The sequence below is a fragment of the Epinephelus moara genome, chromosome 7, assembly GCF_006386435.1.
Source record: "Epinephelus moara isolate mb chromosome 7, YSFRI_EMoa_1.0, whole genome shotgun sequence".
Classification (NCBI taxonomy): domain Eukaryota; kingdom Metazoa; phylum Chordata; class Actinopteri; order Perciformes; family Serranidae; genus Epinephelus; species Epinephelus moara.
In genome coordinates this window covers 36,544,269-36,569,080 of record NC_065512.1, presented here as the reverse complement: position 1 = coordinate 36,569,080, position 24,812 = coordinate 36,544,269, and the positions used below count along the sequence as shown (strand labels likewise).

The following is a 24,812-nucleotide window of genomic DNA, read 5'->3' as shown; positions in this document are numbered from 1 at the left end:
TATTTTTAGCTGGTTTTCCTGTATAAAAAACCTGTATATGCACTGATCTTGGTGGAAAATGTTGGTTCCAATGAGGCTTCATTGTTTTCCCATCACAGATAAATCTGTCATCAGGCTTTAGTGCCTGCCTGTGTCATGGAACAACAAAATCATTATATTAAATTATTATATTTGAAACATACAGTAAGTTGAATGGCAGTCTAGTAAACTGACTACATTACTTGTCCCCTACTTCATGCTGCTGTACATGTATTTAAACAAAACACACCTTGACTCTCACTTGATGTGAATGACATCTCGATGAGTTCTGAGTGTGCTTTGCAAAAGCAAACAACAGCTCTGCTTTTGTTGAGCAGCAGGGATGACATCTCTCTCTGCTGTCTCTCCTGCTTTGTAATTGAGGCTCACTAAAACAACAAGCAGACACTTCCGTTTTAAACAAGGCTGCTATGTTTCACCCTAGCTTTACCTTGCATGTAGTTATGCAAATTCGGATGTTGGGATTTATTTTCCCTTGCCTTATTTACATTGTATTGATTCCTTATTTGCCAGAAGGGGATCATATGTTAAGCCTGGAAGGCTTTGGCTGGAAATAAACCACATCAAGTGAAGTGCAAGAGAATCTGATTATGGTTCGCCGAGGGGGAGGGAGAAGATAACGATACCTCCGAGGGAAAGGATGGACAGGATTGTGGGGTTCCCGCATTTCTCTCCGTCTGGCTCCTTTCCTGCGGATTAGTGTGTTTGTTTTGGCTTTCCTCTTGGTTGCCCATCGACTGCGTGACTCTCACTTCACGCCCGCGGGCATGGGCAAGAGGCAAGGCCTTTCTGTCCATCAATATTTCATTCCCGGGTGACATTTTTCCACTATCTTGGCAACGCCATCTCATTCCCTGAGCTGACCCCAGGCTAGACAGAGAGAGCAGCGATGTTGTGCGATGAGGCAGTCAGAAAAGTCAGCTTTATAGGGTGGTTTGCGGATGGATGGGGCAAAATAGACCCCAGACAAATGGGAGAAGATAACAGACAGACGGGAGAGAGAAAAGATTGATCACTAGGATTTGGAGCAAAATTGAGATTTTTTTTCCTAAGTCAGAGGCTTTGGAGGTTCTGGCTTGAAAGTGTTTCATCTCTGTCTGCATTAGCAATAATCTGAATGAATGTGCCATGTGCTCTAATTTAGTCAAATGTGAGTGGGATGCAGTAACATGTATTTTATTGTCTAACTTGAGTTATACAGAAACATTTTAACAACTCATTACCACAGTACCACAGAACATAAAGGTGTCATACTGATCATTTATAATTCTTGATATATAATTTCTTTATGACTAAAGTGGTAATTTATAATCATGCAAACAATAATTAGCTAGACTCCAATCAGGTAAACCTGGAGACGCTACAGTGAAAAAAAGAATACTGGGAGTCATTAGGTATTATTAAATTATCTGAGTTTCCAAAAGAAGGGAGGGAAACAAGAAAAAAGAAAACTAGTAACATAAGTGATGGCTCATTAACCAACAGTAAAAGGTTATAATTATGTTGTGTTGGCCTAAGGTATAATCTCTTATAAATGAGAAAATGTCATTTGCCAGGAAAGAGCACATTATTCAGCAAATGAAAGCCTTCCTGATGCCTGTTTACTTCACGTCATTTAAGATGACTTGTAAACATAAGCAACTGGACTGAGGCTACTCTTTGTTTGACCAGCGCCGGCTTCCAGCTGAGCTCTGATGCAGTTTGTTTGTGTCATGGAGAAAAAGCGGACCACCCACAAGAAATGTATGATGATAGATGTAATTGTAGCATGAATTTAAATGCTAAACTTTTAAAATGACTAGATCCTTGTGCTTATTGAGAAAAGATCATATTTAAACAGATCATCTCATAGTAACTATCACATCGGGCAATGACAAGGCGTAAAGCACAGGTGTTTTGAGCTTTACTATATTCTGGGAGTCGGATATGGCAAATACACACAGACTGCTTCATATTTCTCAGAACTGGGAAAAACATGTCCACATTCCTGAGGAGGTCATGCATCATCACATTTACCACAAATGTCAGATTAATAAAATCATCTTTGGTGCAAAACCAATATTGCAAATTAAGAAAACACCTCTGGTTAAAAGCAGGCAGCCTATCCAATATTAATATCTAACCCCTTTTACATGTGTTGTAGCCACATTGTCATCTCAGAAAATTATTTTGGGAGCATTCTATGAGTGTATATTAAAAGCTGGTTAAATTTTATATTTAAAAAAAAAGTTTTTTCACAACACTGCCAAATCATTTTAAAGGACCCGTGTGTAAGATTTAGTGGCATCTGGTGGTGAGGCTGCATGCAGGTTGCAACCAACTGAAGATCTCTTCCTTCATAGTGGCTGCAAAACTCATGAAAAATGTTTTTTCCTTTTTCTTTTTTTTCCCTTGGTCCCCTCCAGATGAACCAAATTGCTGGTGTGGAAGTGACCACAGAGCAGTTATAAATATCCAGCTATACTGGTGACTTTAATCCTTATTTCAGTTTAATGAGTGTCAATATAGAGTCACAGATGGATGGGTTGCTACAATCTGACATTATAACTTGATGATTAGTCAAATGGAGCACATCATTACATTTGCTGCTAAGAGCACTGTGATTCATCAGGTACGCACCTCCATCTCTGTGGTAATGGAGCCAGTTTTTCACAGGACATTGTTTCTTGGAAATACCTCGCCTCTTCAACACAGCGATAATGACTCAGTCTATAACCTCCAATTATCTGTAGTTAGGACTTAGCATCTGCTGATTGGACCATGCATCATTAAATCATTCACATCACTGTTGCTATTAGATTATAAATACTACTTATCCTACATACTTTTTATCTTTTTAAATATCATTGCACACTTATCTGCATGTTTACTATCATTCTAAAAGGCATCCATTTACAGAATATCACTAGTCTGCAGCGTTGTCATTGAAAAAGCACATATGTTGGTGAACAGTGAACTGAACACATCAGTTTGCAACATATGAAGTTGAATATCAGTGTTGTTCACTCTTGCAACAGTTAACACCTGAAGATGTATGGCACCTGGCCTGCCGACAAAAAAAACAGCATAGCTGTTACGGAGCAACAGTAAGCTTTTACTTTATTTTGTATGTATAGAACAAAAAAACAAATCATGGAAGAAATAAACATAAACTAGTATATTTTATGGGACTGGAACTTAGTTCAAACTCAAATTATCTTTCATTTCTGCAGTGTTCACCTACATGAAATGAACTGTTATCCTGAGGTGGGTGTGGCTGTTATCGATGAAAATCTATACAAACATTATGGGAAGACATCTGGTTAATGTTGAGCGCATGTGAGAAATGACACGTGTAGTCTTCTCCACATATTGTAAGTATGTATCTGTGTGCGTGTGCGTGTGTGTGTGTGTGTGTGTGTGTGTGTGTGTGTGTGTGTGTTTCACACTGCCGCATGTGTCACATTCAGCTGTCGCCACATGTGATTCAGTGAGCGTCACTTTCCATCAGTATTGTTTCCGGCTCCTCTTGCAGGCTGGGCACCCTCAGCCTGTCACTGACAATCTGGTGAGAGAAGAGCATCATATTGTGTTCACATTGGCCCAGCCTGGAGAAAATAACACAGCAGTTGGCTCTCAACAGCTCTCAAAGCCAGAAACTGTTCACTCAATTGACAGTCAATGGAGAAACCTTTTAAGCTTTTCAGAGCAGCTGATTGTTCCATCACTTTGATTTTTCTCTTTCTTTCTTTCTTTCTTTCTTTTACCCAAAACAATATTTATTTCAAATGCAACATATCTAGTGATTCATTACCCTGCGCCTTTAATTGCCAGTTACATAAGTGTACATACAGCATGATATGTTGGATGTTGGCTGTAACTAACAAAAATTTCATTGTCTGCTAATTTGACAGTTGTCTCCTCAGTTAATTGACATCATCATCTACAGCACAAAGATATTCAGTTTACTGTCATAAAGGGGCAAAGAATCCAGAAAATATTATACTTTAGAAGCTGGAATCTGAGAATTTTTACTTTTTTTGTCTACAAAATGACTCAAATCGATTAATTGATTACAAAATTATTTGGCGTTGTTTCAATAGTTGAAACTCAATTGATTAACCATTACAGATCTGATAAGAACATCTGACATACAGCATTTCCACCAACATATCTACTGTTGAAGCCTAAAGGAATATTCGGAATGAACATAAATTGAATTTCAGAGGCAGTGCGATTGCATATAAAGTCCATGCAAAGATTAGTGGATACCAATTTGGGCAGATTGAAGCAAAGATCAGTTGAAAATATTTCAAAATCCTCTCTTGAGGCTGCATGACTCAACTTTGTACAGAGACAAGAGGAAACAGGAAAGAAACTTGAGGAAAAAAATAGAAAGAACTGCAGTTTTTAGTGAGTTCTGAGGTCAGTCAGAGGCTGAGCTGTTGCACAAAAACAACTCCACACACACTGTCAGTGTGGACATTGCTAGCTTGCCACAACTAACGTCAAACTGCAAAAACACTCAGTCAGAACACACATTCATGAATTCTGGCTGAGAACAGTTCCACCATCACGTCTCACAAGAATTTTCTTCACTTTCTTTCACTATATACCTGTTACGTCCTTTGAGAATGTGTACCCAAAAATTAGGCAAAATGTGTAAAGAATTAGTGATTAGTGCTCCTGAGTTTTAGAAAAACCATGTGTGTTTTGCGCATCATTACTTCACAGAATGATGTAAGTGCAGACACTTGAATACTGTTTTCACATTCATCTGCTGCAGATGAACTGTGCTTACTTCACTGTCCAAACTTCACTGTGCTCACATTAGGTGTAACGTGTATGAGGAGGGGTGTTTGCATACCATCGCATTGCCATTGCAAGCCAGTCATCGTCCAACTTGCAGCTGCATAAGTGTGATGTGGAAACTTGAAATTTCCAGTGCTGAGAATACATTTTCTGTGAAGTAGGTGAACATTTGCATATTTTATTCTTTTTTGATTCTGAACTGGGTAATTGAATTTTTTTGTGGAAAGAAAACCTATCATAGACAAAATAGTACTTAAAATACATTGTATGTGTCTCAAATGTCAATTGTCCTCCAGTTCAGTTGATTCTTATCTACTAGAAGATCAAACTCTCAGTTTTTAAGGGGACCTATTATGCTAATTTTCAGGTTCTTACTTGTATTGTGGGTTTCTACTAGAACATGTTTACATGTTAAAAAAACACTAATTATTTATACAGTCTGTGTGAGAACACTTGTATTCACCCTTTAAGAAGACTCATTTTAACGGCTGTTTCTTTAAGCCCAAAAAAAGGTCAGTCTGCTCTGATCCGTCAGCATTTTTAGGTCTCCCGTTTCTCAGCATCTCTGCACTGCATCTCATTGCAGCCAAGGGAATGGCTAGTAAACTATGAGAAATCACCAATAGAGACTTCCAAACCAAAATCTTCACCATCTGACGTTCCAGCAGGAATCTAACCCAAAATTAGGAAGATATTAACAAAATCAGCAACGAAGATTCCATGTTTCACTGATGTTAGCATGTAGCTACATGTAGCAGTATACTTGCAGCTGTGGAATGACTGTGTATTGCGACATTTTCTCCCATTAAAAATCATTCATAAAAGCTTCTAAACACAAGTGGAAATGTTCCAGTGGGAATATGATCTGAATTTAGGAAGAAATTACCAAGAGGTTAGCATGTTGGTACATGTAGCATTGTATATGCAGCCTGGGAATGACTGTGTATTGTGACACTTTCTCCTGTTAAAAATCACCAAAAAAAAGCTTCTTAACACAATTGGACATATTCTAGTAGGAATATGATCCGACATCCACAAGAAATTAACATCAGCAACCAAGATTACATGTTTCCTTGACTTAAGCATGTAGCTACATGTAGCAGTGTATGCTACTTAAAGTAAACACCTGCAGCAACGTGCCTGGAGCAGATGACCATATCTTGTCGCAAAGTGGAAAAAAATGTTTTAACAGAGTATTTAGAGCATCTTAGAATGTTCCTTCTCTCAGCAATCACTTTTACATATGTTTGCCTTAATTATTTGAAACTAGCCGTGTTTGATATGAACATCTGTGATTATACATATGACTATATATATAGGATAGAAAATAAGGAAAATGACTGCATTAATCTTTTACCCTTGTCCTAATGAGATAAGGCTTAAAGATGAATGCAACGACACAAAGACACTAACTCTTTAGATTCATACAGTATTTTTCCTCATATATTTAAATGCCATTTGAGGACCAGGTTTAAGCAAACACATTTTCAGATATGAGGTCAGACTTTGTGCACACGTGCATGCAACTGTGCACGTACCTACTAATCTCACTCATTATCTCACATCAATAAATGGTCAGTAGTCCAGTAATCTTTGTAAATCCATTATTGAGCCTGTAGCTGTCAATACTGTTTACCTCGTACAAATTACCACTCCACTCCACCCCATACTCAGCTGCGCGGCCTGTCAATTTGCTCCGTTCACTGCAATCAAATGCATCTTTTTTATGACCTGAAAGCAGGCTTGTTGCTGACAGATTAATAAATCCCTGCTGGACTGTTTGGATGTATAATTTTACCGAGCAGCTCTGAGAAATAAACACGTGTAATTATGTGAAAATGAAACTGGGTGCTGCTAAAAAGCTCAGTACTTAAATTAAGTGTTGGAGAAAATGCAGTTCATCAGAGAGAGATTTAGTTTTTAGGTAATAGATGGAGCAGCTACCATACTACTGTATCTCCCTCACACGTTACTGCACTTAATGACTATCATGATGAAATGTGCTCTGTACTACCAATAATTGTAAAATTATGTACAGTTCTATATTTACAGTACCTGTGCTCGTTCCAAGCTAAGCTGTTGGCTCCACATGAGGATCCACCGATTCCTCCTCAGCAACAATATCTTCTCACATATGTATGAATGTCAAAATATCTGTCTCACACCACCACAGTATACTTAAGGATGTGTTTATATACTAAAATGTCAACTTGAGCTACAATTCCTCCAATACCTGATTGTTTCACAAGCTATATTATTAACATTTGAAATGCCTGTAGCAAAGCTGAGTGGATAATGACGCTCTGAGGTGTACAGTACATGCAGTAATAGGAGGTGACATCTGCTGAAGGAGAGTCATATCTTCGGTCGAGTGTGCGTCCTTGACGATGATAAATGCTTTCCTGCTCTGGCCTAATTACTGACATAAGCCGACTAATGCTTGTTCAACTAATGGAAAATCCAGATTTTCATTCAACACATCATCTGCTTCACTCCTACACTTATGTAGTGCAACATCCTCGCTCATACTCTGTGTCATGTCTGAATACATGCTTGGGATATTTTCTAATGTAAAAGTCTACCATAAATCCTGGTAAAGCCTGTAACAGGAAATGTCTTTATTAAAGCCTGTGCCATGGAAACTAGTTCAGTATTCTAAATGTTGGTATATCAAACATTTTAAATTTTGTTTTTTTTTTTACTTTATTTTATATATTTTGGTTTTTTTTTTGAGGACTTTGAGAAAATATCTTCACCATGGGCATAAGTGTAAATGCTATTTCTTTACATACATAATCAACACAGTCTCACAGAAATACATTATAGTGCATTATGTGGTAGCAGGCATGTATTGTGTCAAAATTCAGCAATCAGCAACACCAAAACAATGCCGATGCAAAGTTTATTATGAACAGTTGCAGATTTATTGTTAAAAAAACACAGGTTGGTTAGGTTTAGGGAAATAAAAACACTTGGTTATGTTCAACGTATCCTCATACAAAGGTTGGTATAATATCCTATGAACATGCACACATAACAGTTCTTAAATGTAACAAATGATGATACATCCCTAACATAAAGTTATGTAATTAACATAAAGTAAAGTAGGTTAGGTTTAGGCAAATTATTGTAGATAGGTTTAGAAAAATAAACATGGTGAGGATGTACCTTAAAATGACTCAAAGTTCACGAAAAAGTGAAGGCGTACCTTAAAATAACTCAAGAGGTACTTGGTTTCACACGGTTCTGAACACCAGTCTCCTGTGGGAAAGTTCTGTGTTTTGTAACCCCTAAACCACCCAACCTGCCTCCTAATGAGACTGTTTGGGACCAATTTCTTGTTTACTCCCATTAGCGTATTGGTCACGTAATCGCAGCCTCCCAGAATATGTGGGTTATGCACCAATTACTGGCTCATCATTACATGGGATATGCACAAATTCTGTTCATCTCTTTTCATGGGAAAAAAAAACATGGACAGTGCATGAGGATAACCTGTTAGGTTAAACAACTTTTAACCTTAGCAATAAGATTGTGGTTTTGGTTAAAAACATTAAGTATGTATGTAAGATACTATGCATAGTTACATAAAGTCCATAAAGTTAATATGTTGATTTTTTTTGTTTTGGCACAGAACACAAACAGCAGTCGCTGTTAGTTTGACCCATCCACTACCTTGTACCCACCCTGTGCTGACTTTCCCACTGTTCGTATTTAATTTGTGTCCATCGCGACAAAAAATCCTCATTGACTTAGCATTAGCATTAGCATTTTCATGTTGCCAGGAAGTAATTTGAACACATTTCATGCCCACTGCCACATAATATGTTGTTATGACTTCTTGTCCATTTCACCTATTTCTGTTAGACCGGGCTGACCTAACACGTGGTAATATAGTAAGATAGTTTAGTTGATAGAGAATTTAGACTGTGACTTTAATGCTGTTTTGTATGGCTAACCACAAATTGCATAGTATAACAAAAATAAATAAAGCATGACGAGTCAAATATAGTTTTGGTCACCAAAAATCAGTTCTCATCTCAGGAACTCAGTCTTTTGCTCCTTTTGACTGTAGCATCCCTTCACTGTATCAGATTAATGCAATACTCTGATATAAGGTAAAAGAGCACCAAAAAATTAAATTATTGGACTGATGGCAATTATGGTGATAATTCATTAATTATTTAATTTTTTTATCAAGATGCCAAACACAAGCTAGTTCCACGTTATTTCCTACTTTTTTATGTCTTATGTGATGGTAACGTAAATATTTCTGGGGGTGCTTCAGACTCTTGGTGGGACTAAATAAGCAACTGAAGGTTTTCCGTTGGTCTGCAGCAAACTGTGATTTAAATCTGTCAGAACTGTCTTAAATTTTAGACCAAAATGTTTGTTCTTTTTATTGAAAAATTAATTGGCAGATTAATAGATAGTGAAACCAATTGTGAATTGCAGCCCTAATCTTTAGGATTTATTTTCCCAGCCTTTTTGTGGCTTGAAAGGCAAAACCCAGGAAATGAAAAGTCCAACAAGACCTCTGTACCAGTGGCAAACTTTTTGCTTTAAACACATAGTAATAGCTGAAGGTATTGTAGATAAATGGACCAACATTTTTATAAAGTCAACCCTATTCTCATTAGGACTGTGGCAGCTGGATAGAAAGATCTTAGATGGTTTATCAGACTTACACTATATCTAACTATACAGCATATGTTTGTGTGTGTGTGTGTGTTTGTGTGTGTGTGTGAGTGTGGAGGGCAAAAATAGTTATTTGAGGGAACTGTGAAGGGGACGATTGTCCTCTACCCTTAGTGGAAATCATGCCCTTGAACTTAACGGTCCAGGTCTGCTGCAGCACAGGAAATGAGTCCCATTCTCTCTGACGCTCATTTGTATCGGCACTAGAGACACAGCATATAATGTCAAGATGATCTTTGCCACCAATGTTCCCCTCGGGTGAGCCACTTACCTTGGCACTGACACATCCCATTACTCTCACTGTGGGCCAGTATTTGGTGAATCATTGTTTTCCTTCCGCACCTTTTATTCTAAATCAAGAATTTGGCATGCAGTATGAAGCTCTCGGCCAGACTGCCGACAAACGGGCTGTGACCCAAGCCGCAGTTTGGTGGCATGTGGATACACTTGAACTGAAGCCGTATGCTCGTGGGTGTGTTCACTGGTGTGTAGACTTAAGATAGTGTGCACTTTTCCTTAATAAGTGTAAAGCACACTGTAATTGCATGTCAATGCCAGATCATTGTGTGATATCAAATACATGCTTTTCTGCCAGCAGATTTGTTTTCTTCACCGGATGACTAATCACTTCGCCTTTCAGCTCAGTAGGTCTTTTAGCGTTAAGCCATCAACCCACCTTGATATTCCTTTCATTTTCCTCATTAACCACATGATCACACCAATTAATCTCTATTCCCCTGCCACTTGGCGTAGTGGCAAAAGGAAGAAAAGATCAGCCATGTTGCTGTCAGATGCCAGCGATCTGCGGAGTGCTTTGTGACATATAGATCGGTAGCAGGGAGACAGGGTCTTGAAAGATGTAAACTGCATTCTTTTTAGACTCCTTTTTCACTTGCATGCCTTTGCAGCATCATTCTCAGGGGTTAATTAGGAATTGCATGCTCTGGTGCCTCCCATTAATTAACATTAGAGACTTCCCAAGCTGTGCTGGGAACTGCTGCTAAAGCATCAGTGCAGGGAACGACTGTCTGTGTGTGTGTTGGTCTCTGCTGACATGCAAATGCGTGTGCGTGGAACACACACTCGACTGTTAGAGCGTGAAGGTTGTTAATGGTTACATGCTACTGCTTGGCGGCTCCTGAGCTAAAAGCAGCCGGACAGCTGTGAATACATGGAGAGATCGAGACGTAAATGTAAGTCCTCTTTCTGTTTATCCTCTCAGAGACACAATATTCACAATTCAGTTTGGGAAAGCGTCCTCATTTGTTGAGCCTCCGTTAAGCCTTCCGTATCTCACACTCTCCCATTAAGCTCCTGATAGCACATCCTATTTTTGAGGCTCCTGACAAGCCCATTATCACTGTTGTGAGCAGTGAGGGACACTGATTAAAAAGGAGAGATTGTTCTCCTTGTGCTCTTGCTCATTGTGTGTGATTTTCCCCACAGACAGCGCTGAAGTCAGATGTGAACACAGCCATTAGTGCATCAGAAGTCTGGTGATTCAGAGCTGTTATCAAAACCACTATTTCCCAATAACATCTTCTATTCTGTAGGTTGTATCTTGGATGCTTTATCATTTGCATCATAACATATCAAAACCCAACACAGGGTTGTCAGGAAACCGTCATGTCACAGTACATGATGTGAATGCTGGGGGAAAATGGGATAGGGAGTGTAAAACACTGTAGCAATAGAGTGGAGAAATGGACTGTCTGTCACACTCTGCAAAGAGCTGTTCTTGTCTTCTGTGTGTGCATGTGTGTGAGAGACAGACAGAGAGAGAGTATATGACAGCTGAAAAAAATGTTCTCGTCCATTGATTTCTCACTAACAGAAAACGATACCATCAGTGCCAATCCAAGACATGAATCTTAACGTTGGGAGGAGAGGCAAACTCCCCAGACTCCTGTTTAAATATGTTGTTTTCTGTGTGTTGTTGAACTGCAGTGATAAACTGCAGCATAGACAGGCTACAGGGAGGCAACTTTCAACAGGTGCTATCAGCCTAACACCATTACATTGACACTGAAATGTCTAAAACTTCTGCACTTTTACAGGGGTTGTTAAACCATATAACATGTACTTAACTTATCATACTCAAACACCCAGTTCAAACGCTATCACGCTGCTACCCCCCCCAGTATATTCAGAATGCCATTACCAGCTATTCAAACAACCAAGTTTCATGTCATGCTGCAATGTGCATGAGCTGACTTTGTCATCGATAGGTGAAGGGGATGTAGGGGATGTTGATGGCATGACACCAAGACAAGACGGTTGCCAAGCTGCCGCCACTGTTTGAGACCAACAAACAAAAATACTTGTTATCCATTGGGAAGACATTGAGCCGTTTACAGTGGTGTTTGTGCCCCCAAACATGGGTGTTTTAAAAGTATACTTGCATGCTTACATCACTGCAAATTGACCATTTGTATATCCATTTCTTACCCTGTTAATTTAGTGAAGAAAACTCTGTTTTTCTTGCAAGGTACAATTATTCCATTTAACACTACCTTAACTCTGCAATACCGTGCAAAAATTGGTGCAGTTATTCAACTGCCGCAATACTCTGAGCAGTTATTCAACTGTGCAGAATTCTTCTCACCAATACCTCTTCATGTATGTATTTGTTCAACATATAATGCAAATAATTGTGCACATCTTATGTTTATTGTTATTCTTATTCTAGTTTTTATTCTATCAGTGTATATATTGCAGTGAACATTTTAGCATAATACTTTTTATACCTCTGAATGTAACACACTAGTTTATACAGTGTAATGTAGCTCAGTATACATATTTGTATATATTTACACACTTACAGACTCAACTCAGAGGACATATTTTAATTCAGTTTATCCTATGTACTAGTGTTAAACATTTAAGCATAATGCACATTTTAATTTTTATTTATTTTATTTTATTTTTTATTTTTTTACTTTATATTTAGATACTTCTATTTCATACTCTTATTCCTATTTCTTATAATTCGGTATTCTGTAACTGTAACAAATTACAATTTCCCCTTGGGAATCAATATATTATTTCTGACTCTGATTCTGAAGAATCCAAAAATGGCGAATATTTTAATTTACGGATTGAGTGGTGAATTTCGGTGCATTACTTTTCGTAGGAAAATGTACAACCAGTTTATAAGAACAGCCTGAGTTGTGTGAGAGTTTGTAAACAGATGTTTTGATTTTGTTTTGCAGTTGTTAAATGTGGTCCTCAGTCTAGGGCTGGGCGATATGGTTAAATATGTTATCACAATTAGAAATTGTCATATCAGTCAATATCAATAATTATTTGCCAAAAAAGTAAACTCATTATTTTTTTTTAAGTTTAAAGGCTGATTTTTGCTCCTGAGTAAACGTTGGAGAATCCATACAGTTAATTATGGTTTGACAATATATAGAGAAATAAATCTTAATTCTGGTCAGCAGCATGTCAAACCCTTTGTAAAGAGAGTTTAAAATTTTTGTCTGACAATGTGAACAGGATAAATAAACATAACAAAAATCTCAGGTGTGGTCAGTATTTTCTGTACAGGTTTGAACCTCAGTTTCTGCCGTTTCCGTTTTTCAATAAATACATTAAGAAAAGACAGACTTTGATGAAGTCATGAAGTAACATGAGATCATTTATTGCAGATGAAAGTCTATCCGATTTGGCTCAGGCAGAAATCATGCTTATGAATGATGAAATGTATGAAAGTTTTATTGACGTTACTTTAAATCACTTTATGTCATGTCATGTCCTTCTAGTGAAATAGCTGATTAGTCAGTTACATTAACATGCCAGCTTACCAATGAATTGATTACCCATGCAACTGCTGTGGCTAAAGTTAGGTGGTAAATTCAATTGTGGGGTGGTGCTATGTTGTTATTAATGGTCAAAACAATCATCAAGCTGCTACCCCTGCCCAAGGTAACTTCATTATCATTATCATTTTATTATCCAGACCTACGTCAATCAATACATCAATATGTTTGCCTTTTTTGTGGAGCATGCAAGAAAAAAAAAACAAACATCTCCTTTATGAATTCAATGTAACAGGGCATGACTGGTAGATTTACAAATGGTCATATTGTGGGTGAGGTATTCCTTTAAGCACAGCGTTGTTGAAACATAAAGCTTTGCCAATAGCCAGTTTAAAAGCTGATAACAGCATTGTGAACAAACTAATTGTTGTATCAGGAGCCTTGTAACCTCTATCTAAAACACTGATAACTACTACTAACACTTATTCAACAGGGTGATAATATTTAAAATGGGTAATGGGTAAGTGATATTTAAGTTAAAGAATAATCTGTTGGGGCAGAGTAATTTGAATTTGCAGGTACTTTAAGTGACCTAGTCCATGGTTTTTAATCTGAGCCATAGCAAACTGTAGGCATAATCTGTCTTTAAATCACAATTATTGCTTATTTATTATTTCTTTTACTACAAGAGTATTAAAATGAAGCTAGTGTAAATCCCAATGAAGTGACTTCACAACATGATGTAACTGATACCTTCAAAATGGAAAAGGAATTGAGATGTTACATGCTGTTTTCATTATCCACCTTCTTTTGTTCACTCTTCTGAGAGTCATGATGTCTTTTATCGGGTACTGGTTTTACCTTTAGTATCTCGGCTTAATGGAGGATCTAATGAACTGATCACATAATATCTCATGTCTCTGCCTCTGCCTGAGTGTTAGGTCTAGTGACTCCTGTAAAACTTGGTTTTTCACCCAGATAGGTGAAAAGTTAAGCATCTCAACTCATACTCTGAGTGCATGTTCATATTTTATAATGACAACCTGTGTTCACTTTTGTGAGAATGCAGAAAAGAAATCCTGAATTATTTTGTTTTGATGAAAATAAGGAGTTGGACTCAGTGGCAAAGTTTTGGCTAGTTTTATTTCTAAATCTCAAAGAATAATACATGCATACAATATAAGATTAGTTTATTTGATGCGTGTGAAGTATGAAGACATACAAAACATAATATTGTTGTTCATTTGGTCTTACACCTGAATGGAAATGGATGGATGTATGGTGTGAATTGTAAACCTGTTTAGGCTAAGCATGATGCCAGACACTGCATTAATAATATCAGACTAGTTGTGGTTGCAGCCATGTCAGTGAAGTGTTTCTTCATAACTCGATGGTCACAAAAAAAGAAAAAAAAAAAATCTTTGTCTGAAGTTAATCAAATAATATGTTATTCACTAACAAAGACCACACCAATAAGATAGATTTTGCATTTTTTATTGTGTAAAATGGATTATAGGTTAGGTGGAAAGCGTGGAGGGGTGAGGATTGAGGGATTCGAAAATGAAAGGATGAGTATGGGGGGATAAAAGGATGAGGGTCAAGGGTTGAATGGATGTGGGATGAAGGGATGAGGGATTAACAGATGAGGGTCGAATGGATGAGGGATGAAGGGTTGAGGGATGAAGGGATGAGGGGATGAGGGTCAAGGGACAGATAGATGTAAGTTTAGGGATGACAGGATGAGGATCAAGGGATGAAGAGTGAGGAACAAAAGGTTGAGGGACAAAGGGATTGAAGATTGAGGTTTGAGGGATGAAGGCTGGGTTTCTGGGTAGCAGGCGAGTGCAGTGATGGATGTGTTGGGTCAAAGACAGGAATGCAGGAGGGATCCTGGGAGTTGTCTCTTCGTGAGTTCGGCTTTGGATAGAGCCCCCAAGAAAAGCTCCAAGAGCACATGGGTGTTTCGGATGTCGTTTGGATCGTAGCGCGTATGTGTGATTTATTTTTAATTAATTTTAATTTTATATACTTTATTAATCCCCCTGAGGGGAAATTCAATTTTTTCACTCCGTTGTCATTAACACACAGTTCCGAAATACACACACACATGCACAAACAGGACCTATACATGCACAAAGTGGAGAGATGTCAGATTGAGGGGGCTGCCTTGGTCAGGCACCCCAAGCGGTTGGGGGGTTCGGTGCCTTGCTCAAGGACACCTCGGCAGTGCCCAGGAGGTGAACTGGCACCTCTCCAGCTACCAGTCCACGCTCCGTATTTGGTCCGGACGGGGACTTGAACCGGCGACCCTCCGGTTCCCAACCCAAGTCCCTATGGACCGAGCTACTGCCGCTCATGATGTTTACTAAAGAAGACAGTGCCCTGGAATTATAATGTGGTCAAGAATTTCCTGCCTATAAGTGGCTAAGGTGGCTTCATGTGAAGAGACAACCCTAGTAGAACAGTCAAAAAAAGATTGGAGGCTGGTGCCAATTGTCAGAATTTCTAGAATTAATTACGGGAAAGCAAGAGTTGGTGATTGAGGATATGGGACACTCAGATAGATGAATTGGTGCAGGTCTGATGCCAGGGTGAGTGTCTGCATGAATAGCATGTTGTTTAGCAAATGCAATCGTGCCCCCAAAAGGATGGCTGCTATAGAGACTGGGTACGTTTTGCGGGTTGTGGACCAAGGGGTGAGGTTGGCTAAGTTTGTGTAAGGTTGGATTGAGTCCTGGCTTAGTGTGATCATCACGAAAGGGGATGTTGTTCCGGGAGAATTTATGGACTGGTGCTACGGTTTTAGCTCCACCTTGCATGCTTAGTCAAGCTTGGGTGATGAAAGAGATGAAGTAGTTATTGAGTCCTAGCAGTGAAGTTGGGCCAGAAGGAAAAGACCAAGGGGGCTTTCGCATCGGGGACCCCGGCCCAGATCTGTGCATGCTTGACCTCAGTCTGGTTCTTTGGATAAGTGTGAACAGTTAACACTGTATTAGGGAACAGTGCACTGACCCCTTTTCAAGTCTGCTTGAAAGGTTAGTCTCAAGAGTTCATGGCATGCAGTATGGTTCCAGCACAGAACTTGTCAAGTGTGAAAATCAACTATGCCAAAAACATGGAAGTGGACTGCTGGGCAATCATATTTGGGGAAAGCATGAATTACTCGTACCTGATATGGAAACACCTGACAGAATTTTGGCAGACTTTCTTGGTAGGCAGGGATGCTTGGATTGAGATGGGGTCGAGGGGAGTGGATAAAAACAATGTTGAGGGAGAGAGGGGATTGAGGGAAAGGATGAGTCAGAGGAAAAGTGAACGTGGGTCAAGAAAACCATAACAAGGTCTTGATAAGGAAAAAGAAAACAAAAACAAATAGTGTGGGGAGGAATAACAAAGTATTAGTAGTGAGGCGTGGTCCTGCTCCCAGCCTTAAGCCAACTGGTAAACTGGTTTACTAGCAAGGACTGTACCATGACCAAGCAATTTGTAAAGCTTTAATAAGATGGGGAAGTATGAAATGTTGAGGAATGTTAAACAAATTAGAGAAGGGGATAGACGTGGGGCAGGAGGTTGTCCATTAATGCTTGTCTGAGATGGATAAATGAGGATCAGGGAGGAGGAAATGGTTACAACTGTTGGAGACGTGGGAGCGAATGAGGTGGCCAGCAGTGGAGGATGTGTTGATTTACTTCTCAGGAGTGACAACGAGAGACAGTATGAAAGTATGAAGTTGCGTTAAACAAACTGGGATGAAGTGGAGGGACGAAGATGTGTTGGGGCGAATTCGGAAATGACCAGCTACGGAGGCTGCATTGATTTACTTCTTGGGAGTGAGAATGAGAGATGGTCAGAAGTATGAAGTTGCGTTAGAAAAACTGGGATGAAGTGGAGGGTCGTAGATGCATAGGGGCGAATTCGAAGCACAGACGATGGATGCTACAGAGGGGTTGACGGAGGGGATGAGTAGCCTGAACGAGAATGGATGCAGGGCTAAGAAGGTCGGAAGTGGGTGGCAAGTGTTTGCCAAAAGGGCAGAAACCTTTTGCAAGTGTTGGTTAACACAAGAATGTATATAGCTGTTCACAACTACCAGGGGCTAGCTTAATGGAAAGCTAGTTTAGAATAAGTAGTTATGGGTAAAAAAGGATTTTTTTTCTTTATTATTATTATTATTATTATTCTTATTATCATTATTATCATTGTTGTCTTTTTATGGATACAATGGGTGGTAAAACTGCAAATGAGAGGAGAGAGGAAAAGGTGAGCTGACAATGGCTAGTATGATGGGCCGAGGGTTAACTGTGGACGAGATTGTTACGGATAGTTTTCTGTGAAGCTGATGGAATTTTTTCCGGTTGTGGAACCGATTAGACGGCTGTGACGATGTGATGAAGCCTTCGAATGCAGAGATGACATGAAAGATGGAATGACCTGAGAAAGGGCAAACACATAGGGTTACTGTTCGTTTGTAAGTTTGTTTTACTTGTGTGGTTCCTTTTGTACTAATGAAATGAGCAATGGCTACTTGAGAGATTTCCCTAAACACGTATTAAATGAGCATTGGTAGAAGGAACCTGACATTTGAGATTACGGTTTGCCAACCAACAAACAAACAAACAAACAAACAATTGCTTCCTCTAATTGCATTTGACAATGAGTAGGCTAACTTAAAACTTGAAATCATACAACCTGGCTCCCTGCAAGTGTGAGCTAACGCTACTGGCTGCTGCCCTCGAGGGGGTGGAGACTCTGTGACGTCATGGACGGTAATCCTAGCACGGATGTCTCTGGGTAGGATCCCCAGATAGCTGGCAGTTACCTAAGCATGGTATTAATGGAGCAGCGTGGAGTTGGAACGTCGCTTGTGACCTCAGTTGAAAGGAATTCCTTTCCTTTCTGTATGCGTTGGAGACTGTCCACCGTCTGGTCTCTGATGTCCGGTTTGGATTGTGATGTGGCGTGGAAGAGACCAGGCCATGAGTGCGCGGCGATGTATCGTCGGGAACAGGTGGAGAATGTGCACGCGCTGTCGCGCCGATGGCAACCGCGATTCCTTTGGGATGGAGGAGCTTGCGAGGCCGAGGTATGGAAGCCGCGGGACGCTTGCGGCTCTGCCTTGAAGTATGTCCTCAGTCCGGCGGCTGCGGAAATACTCTGCCTCGAGGGTAATCGGTTTCGGGTGGATTTTGTCTGGATCAGAGGGATTGTTCTGTGGTTCTGGATCCATGGTGAGTTGATTATTTGATACAATAAAAACTAGTGTTTGTCTTACTTTTAGATTGAGGTGACCCTGTGGTTACATGGTCTGTCATGTGAGAAATGTTTCGAAGAGAAAGAGAGTGCATCAGGTGTGCATAGTATGGGGCGGAAATGGGATGTGTTCGAAGCGTGGTCTTTGTACCCAAACCTAGTTATAAAACTTCAACTAATAATCAACTTTTACATTTTTGCTGGCATATCCAAAAAGTGATGAGATGACCCAACACGGACTGACAAGACCTCGCGTCAGGTGCACAGAACACTCTGTGTGACTCAAGACGTGAGGCGTGGCCCGGCCCCAGGGTGAAATACCAGGTTTATAGGGAGTGCGCTTAGGTCTAGGTTGGCAGTGGCTACATAGCCTAAGTCTGATCATCATACATTACAACATTTATTGACAGGTATTCTTCTGTGTAGTTTTGGTATATTTTCTCTTTCTCATATTGTCCAACAAGGCTAGGCTAATATCTTTATTCAACACAGTGTCTTCTCTTAAAAAATATTGATCACAGCATCATATATGACCGTCTGACATATTTATATCAAAGGCCTTACACCCCCACGCGTGCTTTCACGTATGCGTATAGACTCATGTTATGTTGAAGGTGGGCAGAGCTGTATTTTGAATAACATCAGGTCACCTTGCTTCATGTGCAGTCCTGAGAAGAGGTCTAATCACCTTTAAGTCATTTAATAATTAAAATGATACATGTAAAAGAAACTGGTAGTATAACATTTAATTATTGTCTGTGTATCTGTTTGTATATCTGTGTATGAACATGTGTACAATGAAGAAAGTGACAAAATAAAGAGAAGAGGTCTGTCAGCCAAGAAAATCCAAATCACCTGTGTGGGTGGACCTTAGATCTGCAGTGCGATTTGTTTTTAAATTATATTCTGTAATTAGAAACAGCTCTGACCCCACTGTTCTTTAAGCAAATCTGACATCAAATGTAATGCATAACGGAAACCAACTTGTCAAGCCAAGCCATGCTTTGTTTTATATTTCTCAAGTCTCACTGTGTCTGCTGTTCATTTCTACACCCTGACTATTGTAGCGTATTGCTGTGATAATAAGATGTAGGCCTATGTCTGCCATAATGACGAGCTAGTGAAACTGTTGAAGGGCATTCTGTAGGATCCTAACGCAGGGGAGGAGGGTATTGATTGGCTCGCACCTGCCTGTGGAGGGAAGACAGTGATATATGGGATGAAGGTGAAGAGCTGACAGATCTCAGCAGCAGGCCTGCAGAGGGTTAAAACCAACAATCACAGCCCATTCACAGCGAGACAACATTTAATGTGAGCAAAAGGGGATTTCGATATGGCCAGATAGCTCTGTTTGAGTTTTTTTTTAAAATAATACTGTTTAGTATCATCAAAACCAGGAACAATTCCAAAATGAGTCATTTTAAGGTTAAATGGTAGAAATTTATACCTCAGGTTTTCTTGAAAGGCTAAGTCTTTTTTTTCTTTTTTTTTTTTTTTTTTACCTGACTGTGAAATGGCTTTGTGCTTCCAGGTTTACTCCCTCATAGGCAAGTTTAGGCTAGCTGAAAGCTTTTCATAGCATTTTCTTTGAGGGTGAAGAGACATACTGGGTTTCTTTTCCCTTTATTCTGAATTCTATCCAAAAAGTCGAAAGGAGGCTTTAAAATTGCAGGTGCATCACAAATTAAAGTGAAATACAGTTTGCATCCAAATGCCAAATGATTTGGGATAGAATAAATTACACTTGGAAGAATAAAATGGTCTCAAAAACACATACTGTTTACCTGTCTATTCCCAGGCACAAGAGACATTTAAAAAGAATATGTCGACTGAATAGATGATGAAGATCGAGGTAAAACACAGTAAGCAGTGCTGGGTGAGGGAAGAGAAGGACACAGTTCTTACTGAAGAAATGTACAGTAGTAATAGCTCTGGTGTGTATAAGTGCACAATGCTCAGTATGCTACTGTATACTCAGGCAGAGTTTGGCATTATATCGAATGTTGTATTACTTGTACTGTGCTGTATGTCATGTGACCAAATACATGCTTTTTTTGTACAGTAATATGCAGGACAGTATACAGTAATATACTGTAGTATAGAGCTAAAATAATTAGTTGATTAATCCATTGATTAGTAATCAACATGTATTGATCAACCCATATGTCATAATTCATTAAGAAAAAGTGTCTTGATCAGAATATTACTTGAAGCTCTTAGTTAAGACTGTATGTCTGATAAATGAAGCATTTTGAAGACATTGCTTTGGTAATATTTGTTGGACACTGACATTTTGAAGACTAAACAAATAATTAACTGCATTGATCAATAGGTGAGGAAAAGAATACTGTAATTTCTGGCAGCCCCTATTAAAACTTGGTGGCATAAAAAAAATTCTATTAGGGATGCACCGAATATTAAATTCTGGGCGACTTTTTTGTTTGTTTGTTTGTTTATGGTACTATTTATTCCCCTTTTGTGTCAGGAAAACTTTTTTTGTTTATTACATGATGTTTTGTTTATTATAAAAAGTTTCTTGCCAAAAACTTCTTTTTACAAGACGACATTGAACACATCATGAGAACAATTATGTTACAATTTACTTCAGCCCAAAGCTCATTTTCACGCAATAGAGCTTGAATGCATCATAATGTTAATCAGTGCAACCTCCAGTGGCAGTTAGTTCCAGCTACTGGCTGCTAACAGCTAACAGCTAACATTACCTAACTCTACTCCTGTCGTTGTCAACACAGATTTGTTTTTCACAATGTAGCATTATCAGGGGAACAGTGAGGTGTGTCTCCTGGCGTGTCAGTAGTGACTTTACCGTGTCCTTTTGTCCCAAAGGCATCCAGGTGAAGGTCGCTGTCTATCCCATACATGTATTCAGTTGTCTCTGGGACAATGGGACACTGTTAGTCTCAAGCCATGCTTTTTAGCCTGGACAAAATTCATGTGACACAACAGAAAATCATTGGGCACTGCCATCAGTGAATGTCATATAATTTGCCGATAGGCTGATGGCAATCAATAAGGAGAATATCGGCTGATAGCAATGTGCATCCAATAAATCAATGCATCCCTAATATATAATTAAGTATTTGGGGTGTCCCCCAATATATGTTATCATTTTGGCCTCGAGACACAGCAAGAAACACATGCAGTCATATGATCAGACAGGTTGTAAACAAACCCACTTTAGCTTTACTACACCCCTGTTGGCTTGGTTTCAACCCGTTTCATCATCTGGTCAAATTTCTTGCTCCTTCAGACTTTGTTATGGGGGGTCAACGTGTTCCCAGATCTCAGCAATTAACCTGGTGAGTGCAATGTTTTCACAACAGTAGAAATGATGGCCAAAGCTACAAAATAAGACGAAGTTTAAACCTTGACAAGGTGTCAGAATAAAGCTGGGAGCTGCAGGTACTGTTCTGACTCACCAGCTGTACGCTGCCTGTCACTGATGTTCAGCGTCTTTTGTTGACTAACTCTCTCACAATGCAGCTGACAACCCGAGGCTGGAATAGTCCTTAATGGCCGTCATCTCAATGATGGCAGTTGTTAAACTTCACAATCCACACTTGTACCAGGCTATGTGTTTTACTGTTGATGTGTCTGTAATGTGCTTTTATTTCTTCCTGTCCCACTGCATCGCCATGGAGACTATTAATATAACCTTTTGAGCTGTCATTTTTGATAGACAGAAACATGTTTGAAAAGAGAGGTTCAGGTGGTGTTTCTGCAAAATTTGTTTTAGCCTGCAAGGATACAAACAAAAAAGTTATTTTCTTACATATAAGCTTATGTTATATTTAAGCTTCCTGAGGGAGAAGCTAATGCCTGTTCATTCACCAAATGATCCTCCTTTTCAGAACTATTTTCGCAGTCCTTATTCATCATTTACACGCTCATACAGCCTGCTTAAGCAAACATCAGTGCACATTCAGAAAGGTATTTCATTTTTGTCTTGTTGTCTACAATATTTTGGCATTGCTAAATATAGTATGGTTAAAGTTAAAATTCTTAAGATTTCAGTCATGGTTGATTTTACATCACTCGTGGTTATTGGTGTCATCTGCAAATGCAGTTTAAGACTACAGTTCCCAGAATTCTGTAGAAAGCAACTGGTGTATGTGTTCACAGTGCAGCCAAACAAACTCTCATAAGGCAAGCATCAGGGCAGGAATGGCGGACTCCGCCACCAACAGTGGAAAACCCCTAGCATTGCAGAATGTATATCGATTGAAAGGCTATTCCTGAAATCAAATCTTAAGGACTGTAACTTGGGGAAAGATGAGGTTTTAGGAAAAAAATAGTTTTCCACCACCCTGACCTTTCCACTTCTATGCTGCATTACTCTTTATTTTCACTGGCACTGAAACTTGGCACTAGACACAAATCCTGAGTCGCTGAATCGTCCATTATTGGCATAATTTTGAGGGATGCTGGTCTTGTTCAAACTGGAGTGTGGCTCGGGCCACATATTGACATTCTGTTGTCTATGTCTGAACCCAACCAGGTCCACGCATTTAATGTAAGGAAAACTCTCCGCTCTGGTGCTGCTGCTAAAACATGCAGGCGACCATCCTTTACGCTGCCCCATCCACTTCCTCATGTCACTTTGGAAACAACTCAAAAGGCAACATAGCCAGGAAGCAGCCTGGAAAGCAGAGCATGAAGCATTATTTGGACACAGTCTAACTTCGACCTCATCACATAATGACGTTCGGTCACGGACAGTCCATGACGAGACATGCACTATACCCTGGGGGTGTTGGTTGTAGACGTACTGGGACATAGTGTCAAATGCATCTGTTAGATGCATTGTCTGTTTTCAAAATGCACTTCCGTTTTCACAGAAAAGACCGGTTTACATAAAGTCTCTTTCAAAATAAATGCACTACGTTGGTACTCGACACGAATTGATGTTTTTTTTTCCTTCAACAACAAACGAATGTGGTTACATGGTAATGCAACCACATGACCCATTTAGAAAAAAAGAAAAGGGTTTGGCTTATCAATCTTATGAGAAGCAAACACCAACCTCCCAGGTGAAAGTCGGTGGTGGATTGTTGTTACCAATCCACCACCCCTCCTGCCAGTTTAGTTCTTGCCATTTAGGCTAGAACCGCTGGTCCCGGTCCAGATGTCATTTAAGGTTACCTTTCCTATAGAACAGGTCTATACCTTGCCCTATATTAAACAAACTCGATAGTCTTATGTTATTTATCTTATTTACACCACAGTGTGTCATTTCTGTCTCTACATGGTCGCACCTTTACAAATCTCCTCTGCTCTCTGTATCGCACACGGCAGAGTTTCGCCCAAATGCGCATGGACACGCACACACACACACACACACACACACACACACACACACACATACACACACACAAACACTCAGACACATGCTCGCACTTAAAGGTGAGCACACTAGAGCGCGGCTTGGGCTGCATTTTCCTGACCGAACCAACCCAAGTCTGACGCAGTTTTTTACCTGACATAGTTATTGTCATGGACAGTGTGTAACACGCTGTTCACACAGCAGCGCAGCGCAGCACTGAACACAGTCTGTGAAGCGGAGCTGGTGTTGCATTCAGGCGTTGTTACGTAAATAACAAATTCCAGCACTTAAATAGGCCATAGCACAACACAGCAGCATGTCAAGTGGGGCGAACCCGCTCCCGCTGCCCACCACCCACACACACACACACACACACACACACACACACACACACACGTCGTGACAAAGTGCCGCCCTGGGTAAACACCCATTCGGCCCATATCAGGATCCGCTACTGCCTCCCGCCTGCCCTACCTCCGCCACCTTGACTTTAATTATTATCCCCTGAGGCTGCACAGCACCATTAAACAATAACACTGAACAGCTGCATATCGTGCTCACATAAAAGAACAACTTTTCTCATCTGTGTCTGAAGCCGAAAGTCACTGACCAAGCGCTGGATTTTGACAACTTCGGTGTGAGACCTTGTTGGACTTATAAGTATTTGTTGGGGCCTGGCCCGTTGGATGCCAACGAGTCTGGAAAGTCTCGTGTTGGGTATCCACACACTAGTCCAAACACATGAAATAACTTTTACTTCTGAAATAAAATGACTCATGTTCACACTCATGTTACAACTCTTCCAGTGGTGAGAATTACTAGCCTTTAAGTAGCAAAGGCAGAAATAGCTTTGCAATGTTATGTTAATGCAAAATTTGGGAGGAGTATGGTGTAAATAGGTTGGCCAACAAAGCACTTGACTTTGACAC

General features: G+C 39.7%; 1 protein-coding gene across 5 annotated transcripts in view; it reads left to right on the top strand.

Moving 5' to 3' along the window:
- LOC126393530 (inactive dipeptidyl peptidase 10-like) overlaps positions 1-24,812 on the top strand; it is a 318,572-nt gene that overhangs the window by 167,137 nt on the left and 126,623 nt on the right. For 2 of the 5 annotated variants that reach the window (XM_050049720.1, XM_050049723.1), the window contains exon 1: positions 18,114-18,517. The exons of the other annotated variants lie outside the window; for them this stretch is intronic. In XM_050049720.1, coding sequence (XP_049905677.1) covers positions 18,115-18,517 — 403 coding nt within the window. In that variant the 5' untranslated portion in view covers position 18,114. Of the gene's footprint in view, positions 1-18,113; positions 18,518-24,812 lie in introns of those variants that run through there. 5 annotated transcript variants of the gene reach the window in all.